This window comes from Lepus europaeus, chromosome 7 (assembly GCF_033115175.1).
Source record: "Lepus europaeus isolate LE1 chromosome 7, mLepTim1.pri, whole genome shotgun sequence".
NCBI lineage: Eukaryota > Metazoa > Chordata > Mammalia > Lagomorpha > Leporidae > Lepus > Lepus europaeus.
In genome coordinates, this window is record NC_084833.1 from 112,242,379 (window position 1) to 112,248,425 (window position 6,047).

Here is a 6,047-nt window from a genome sequence, read left to right on the forward strand (position 1 = left end):
GAAAAATAAGAAGAGAAAGAAGGGATTGAGGGAAGATAGAGTGGAAAGTCTCATTATGCTCTTAAAATTATATATATGACATACATGAAATCTGTTCCCTTTTTATAAATACTTTTTTAAAAAATCTAAAAGTTTATGCACAAATTAACATTTCCTGATATTGCATGCTACATTGAAAAATCAGACAATAACACTATGTCTATTAGAAAGTAGTTTCATGTTATTAAAAGTTACTGCCCATTGAAAGGGCTTGCTGTCTCCAAGTTACCATGCTACCAGTTTCACTTTCATTGACTTCCTCTTTATTTATTTAATTTGCAAGTCTCAGTTTAGAAATGCTGGCTTGAAGAAAACTGAAATTTTCAAAATGGAACACAAATCCCTTGGAGTTTTCCCATTACAGTATGATATACAGGTAAAATGTTCCATATTAATTATATTTGAAAATAAAGTTTAACAAATATTGAGCAAATTCTATTGACTAAAATGACCCAGAGTTAATTACTCAGATGTACGGAAGACCAGAGAATACCTTCCTCAAAAAAGAAGATCAAGAAAGTATTCCCAGTACCCCTGTTTTTCTCCTTTCCCTTCAGAAACTGACCAGGGGCAATGGCAGCAGGAAATCATTCCATAGTGACGGAGTTCCTCCTGGCTGGGCTCACAGAACAGCCGGAGCTGCAGCTGCCCCTCTTCCTCCTCTTCCTGGGAATCTACGTGGTCACCGTTGTCAGTAACCTGGGCATGATCCTGCTGATTGGGCTCAGCTCTCACCTGCACACCCCCATGTACTATTTCCTCAGCAGTTTGTCCTTCATTGATCTCTGCCAGTCCACGGTCATTACCCCCAAAATGTTGGTCAACTTTGTGACAGAGAAGAACACCATCTCCTACCCTGGATGCATGGCTCAGCTCTATTTCTTCATTATTTTTGCTATCGCGGAGTGTCATATGTTGGCTGCGATGGCGTATGACCGTTATGTTGCCATCAGTAGTCCGTTGCTTTACAATGTTGTCATGTCCTATGAAGTCTGTGCCTGGTTGGTTGCTGGGGTGTATATCATGAGTCTGATTGGTGCCACAGCACATACAGTTTGCATGTTAAGAGTGCTATTCTGTAAGGCTGATGTAATCAACCACTACTTCTGTGATCTTTTCCCACTGCTGAGACTATCCTGTTCTAGTACTTATGTTAATGAGATGGTAGTTTTGTGCTTCAGTGTATTCAACATCCTTGTCCCAATCCTGACCATCCTCGGCTCCTATGTATTTATCATTGGCAATATCCTTGGTATCCACTCCACTGAGGGTAGATCCAAAGCCTTCAGCACTTGCAGTTCCCACCTTTTAGCTGTTGGCATATTCTTTGGTTCTCTAACATTTATGTACCTACAACCATCATCTGTCAAGTCCCTGGACCAAGGTAAAGTGTCCTCTGTGTTTTATACCATCATTGTGCCCATGCTGAATCCACTTATCTACAGCCTGAGGAATAAAGATGTCATGGTTGCCCTAAGTAAGTTACTTGAAAGAAATTTTCTGCAAAAATGAATATCTTGTTTAGGAAAAAATTATAATTTTTTGAAAAAGTTTGGTAAGAAAATGATCCAGAAACTGCAATGCACGTCCACAAGTAATGAGATTACTGCTAGTATTTGATTACTTGAAATAAAAATGCCAAGGGCAGGAGTGGACTCATAGGATTAGCTGTATGAATGGCAGCACCATTTCTAGGATGCCACAGAGGAAAAGAAAAAATGTTTCAAATAAAAAAGGTTTCCATGTGTGTGATCGTATTTCTTTTGTGTACATTTGGGAATTTAAGACAAGACTTTTTTTTTTTATTAAACTTTTATTTAATGAATATAAATTTCCAAAGTATAGCTTATGGGTTACAATGGCTTCCCCCCTCCCATAACTTCCCTCACGCCCGCAACCCTCCCCTTTCCCGCTCCCTTTCCCCTTCCATTCATGTAAAGATTCATTTTCAATTCTCTTTGTATACAGAAGATCAGTTTAGTATATATTAGGTAAAGATTTCAACATTTTGCCCATATAGCAACATAAAGTGAAAAAACTACCATTGGATTACTAATTATAGCATTAAATAGCAATGTACAGCACATTAAAGACAGAGATCCTACATAATTTTTTTTTTCAAATTAATTAATTTTCTATGCCATTTCCATTTTAACACCAGGTTGTTTTTTTTTTTTTTCATTTCCAATTCTCTTTATATACAGAAGATCACTTCAGTATATAATTAGTAAAGACCTCATCAGTTTGTGCCCACACAGAAACGCAAAGTATAAAAATACTCCATAGAATACTATACAGCAGTAAGAAACAATGAAACCCAGTCATTTGCAACAAGATGGAGCAATCTGGAAAACATCATGCTGAGTGAATTAAGCCAGTCCCAAAGAGAAAAATATCATTTGTTTTCCCTGATCGGTGACAACTGAGCGCCAAAGGGGAAACCTGTTAAGTGAAATGGACACTATAAGCAACAATGAACTGATCAGCTCCTGTCCTGACTTTAGATGTACAATGTAATACTTTATCCTTTTTAGTATTTGTTGTTGTTGTTGTTGTTCTAGTACTATTGGTTGAACTCAGTAATTAACACACAATTATTCTTAGGTGTTTAAATTTTAACTGAAAAGTGATCCCTGTTAAATCTAAGAGTGGAAAAAGAGAGGGAGGAGATGAACAATTTGGAACATGCTCAATCGGACTGGCCGCAAATGGTGGAGTTAGAAATGTGCCAGGGGATTCCAATGCAATCCCATCAAGATGGCATGTACCAATGCCATCGCACTAGTCCAAGTGATCAATTTCAGCTCACAATTGATAGCTCTGATAGGTTTAAGAGTCAAAGAGATCACACAAACAAGACAAGTATCTGCTAATACTAACTGATAGAACCAAAAAGGGAGAGAAAGATCCAACATGGGAAGTGGGATACACAGCAGACTCATAGGATGGCAGATGTCCTAAACAACACTCTGGCCTCAGAATCAGCCCTCAAGGCATTCAGATCTGGCTGAAGAGCCCATGAGAGTATAGCAGGCATGGAAAGCCAAGATATCATGGAAAAAAAAAAAAAGACCTAAATGAATGATCTCTGTGAGTGAGATCCCAGTGGAAAGAACGGGGCCATCAAAGAAGGAGGTACCCTTCGCCGAAGGGAGGAGAGAACTTCCACTTTGACTATGACCCTATCGGAATAAGATCAAAGTCAGCGAACTCTAAAGGCTTCCATAGCCCTGGCAACTCATGACTAGAGCCTAGGGAGATTACTGACGCCATGAACAGGAGTGTCAAATTGTTAAATCAGCAACAGGAGTCACTGTGTACTTACACCCCATGTGGGATCTGTCCCTAATGTGTCGTCTAAAGCGAAGTGATGCTATAACTAGTACTGAAACAGTATTTTTATAAGACAAGACTTTTTTAATTAAAAGAGGAAAACCATCTAGTCAATATACTCTGGTGGTGTTTTCAATAGCTTTTTTGTACCTGACCTGTTCCACTGAAGTCTATAAGCAAACATTCTTGAAAGTGTAATCTTTATAAAATTATTTTAACCATTTGGAAGATACAAAATTCAATCCCAAATTCTTAGTAAGGACATAGACAGATGTCAGTGAATATGGAGGGAGATTACGAGTGATAAGGAATTTCCTATTCATAATAAGGAAATACTATAATGAAAAAAAATACACAGAAATAAAGACAAGATAAACTTTGTGTATTTTGACATATATTTATGCATTACTCATTGCTTCACAGTTTTGGAACTATCATATCACCTTTGTTTCCCTTACAGTCCTATGCTCATTTTCCTTTATCTCAAAGAGATATTGCTGTTTCATGCATATATTGTAAGATTCCCAAATTTAAAAGCTATGTTTCACTGTTATATTTTACATGGGCTAATTATTCACATGGAATAGTTAAAATTGAAAAATTGTCTTATATTACCTAGTCCTTTTATCTTCAAACTTACTCTCCATTTTGGGCCAAGAATATGTGTTTTTTGCCCCATTGGTTCTCCCCCTTACTCAGTTAAGCTCGTGTTAATGTTCTTCGGAACAGCTACTAGAAAACTCATGTCATTCCTCATTGGAGGTAACTAGTCCCAATTATAAGCATCCAGAACTCCTGATGTCATCCATCAATGGCTCAGCTCCCACATTTTGTCTTGTTGGTAGGAGAATCTTAATGTTTATTTCTCTTTTCTCCCTAACTTCTTTCTTTCTTTCCTTTGACTCTTGGAGAGAAGATCTATCAGTTTTATTGTAGAGGCATTTCTAGATAACAATTCTACATGAAACCCAAGGCTATATTTTTCTGAAGCCTCTTAGCCTCACAGCCTTTGAAACAAGTTGCCTTAAGAGACCAAGCATAGATCCCTCCAAGTAACATCTTGCCCTTCAGGTACATTTCCATTGTGCTGTGCCCAGAAGCATAGCACAGGGCTAACTATTCTTTAACCCATCATAGGCATTCACATTTGCATTTTTAAAGCAAATTCCTCATCTAACAGGCATAAAACTGTGCTTAATTTTTCATAAGATTGCTTCCAAATATGTGACAGGAGTACCATAGAGCAATATCACCTTCATCTTAAAGTGGAAATTGAAAACTTGTAATAAGAAAGAGAAGGCTATTCACCTCTTTGTAAACTAGAGGAGACTCCATCCTTGTATTTATGTGAACTAATCAGTCAATTACTCTATACCCCATTATCTAGCTTATAAAATTGTCAATATTGGGCCAGCACTGTGGCATAGTGGGTTAAGTCTATGCCTGAGGCTCTGGCATCTCACATGGGCACCGGTTTTTGTCCCAGATGCTCCTCCTCTGATGCAGCTCTTCGCTATGTCATGGGAAAGCAGTAGGAGATGGCCCAAGTGCTTGGGCCCCTGCACCTGTGTGGGAAACCTGGAAGAAGCTCCTGGCTCCTGCCTTCAGATTGGCCCACCTTTAGCTGTTGCATCCATTTGGGGAGTGAAACACAAGTTGGAAGACCTTTCTGTATGTCTCTCCATGCCTCTGCCTGTAATTCTACCTCTCAAATCAATAAATCTTTAAACAAATGTCTATATGTATATATCTGTCCATATATGTATATAAGAATATGCTTATGTGAAACAGAAATGTATATATGTATATTTCTGCTAATATTCCTTTGTATTGCTTCCCTATGATGGGGTAAAGAAAATGTGGTTTATATAACTATGGAATACTACTCAGCCATAAAAAGTGAAAATCTGTCTTTTGCAACAAAATGGATACAACTGAAAACTATTATGCTGAGTGAAATAAGCCAATCTCAAAAAGACAAATATCATATGTTATCTCTGACATGTGGTAGTTAATATATAATACAAAAATGTGTAAGGATGAAATGGACATCTTCTGATTGGATTATTGTTTTTAGCTCTTGTTTATACTACCATGAAACTGTGGTCTTTCTATTTTTTACTTGTTGAATTTCATGGTTAGTGGTGCATTAAGCCTGTGATTATAGAGTGGATTGAAATTATGTTTTTTGCAAAAAACATAAAATTAAAAATAAAAGAAGAGAGAAGAGGGGTTCAGGGAGGGAGGAATATATTCTTTTCCTCTAAAATTTTTTTTTGACAGGCAGAGTGGACAGTGAGAGAGAGAGAGAGAGAGAGAGACAGAGAGAAAGGTCTTCCTTTTCTGTTGGTTCACCCCTCAATGGCTGCTGCGGCCGGCGTGCTGCGGCTGGCGCACCGCACTGATCCGAAGCCAGGAGCCAGGTGCTTCTCCTGGTCTCCTATGTGGGTACAGGGCCCAAGGACTTGGGCCATCCTCCATTGCACTCCTGGGCCACAGCAGAGAGCTGGACAGGAAGAGAAGCAACCGGGACAGAATCCGGCACCCTGACTGGGACTAGAACCCGGGGTGCTGGCGCCGCAGGCGGAGGATTAGCCTAGTAAGCCGCGGCACCGGCCTAAAGATTTTAAATATGAAATTTATTAAAAAATAAAATATTTCTGTGTATTTAGTTT

At 38.5% G+C, this 6,047-nt stretch overlaps 1 protein-coding gene across 1 annotated transcript; it reads left to right on the forward strand.

Moving 5' to 3' along the window:
- The first annotated feature begins 539 nt into the window (after positions 1-539).
- LOC133763945 (putative olfactory receptor 8G3) lies at positions 540-1,551 on the forward strand. The gene has a single exon (XM_062197626.1). The coding sequence runs from the start codon at positions 613-615 to the stop codon at positions 1,549-1,551; it is 939 nt and encodes a 312-aa protein (XP_062053610.1). The 5' UTR covers positions 540-612.
- The last annotated feature ends 4,496 nt before the right edge of the window (positions 1,552-6,047 follow it).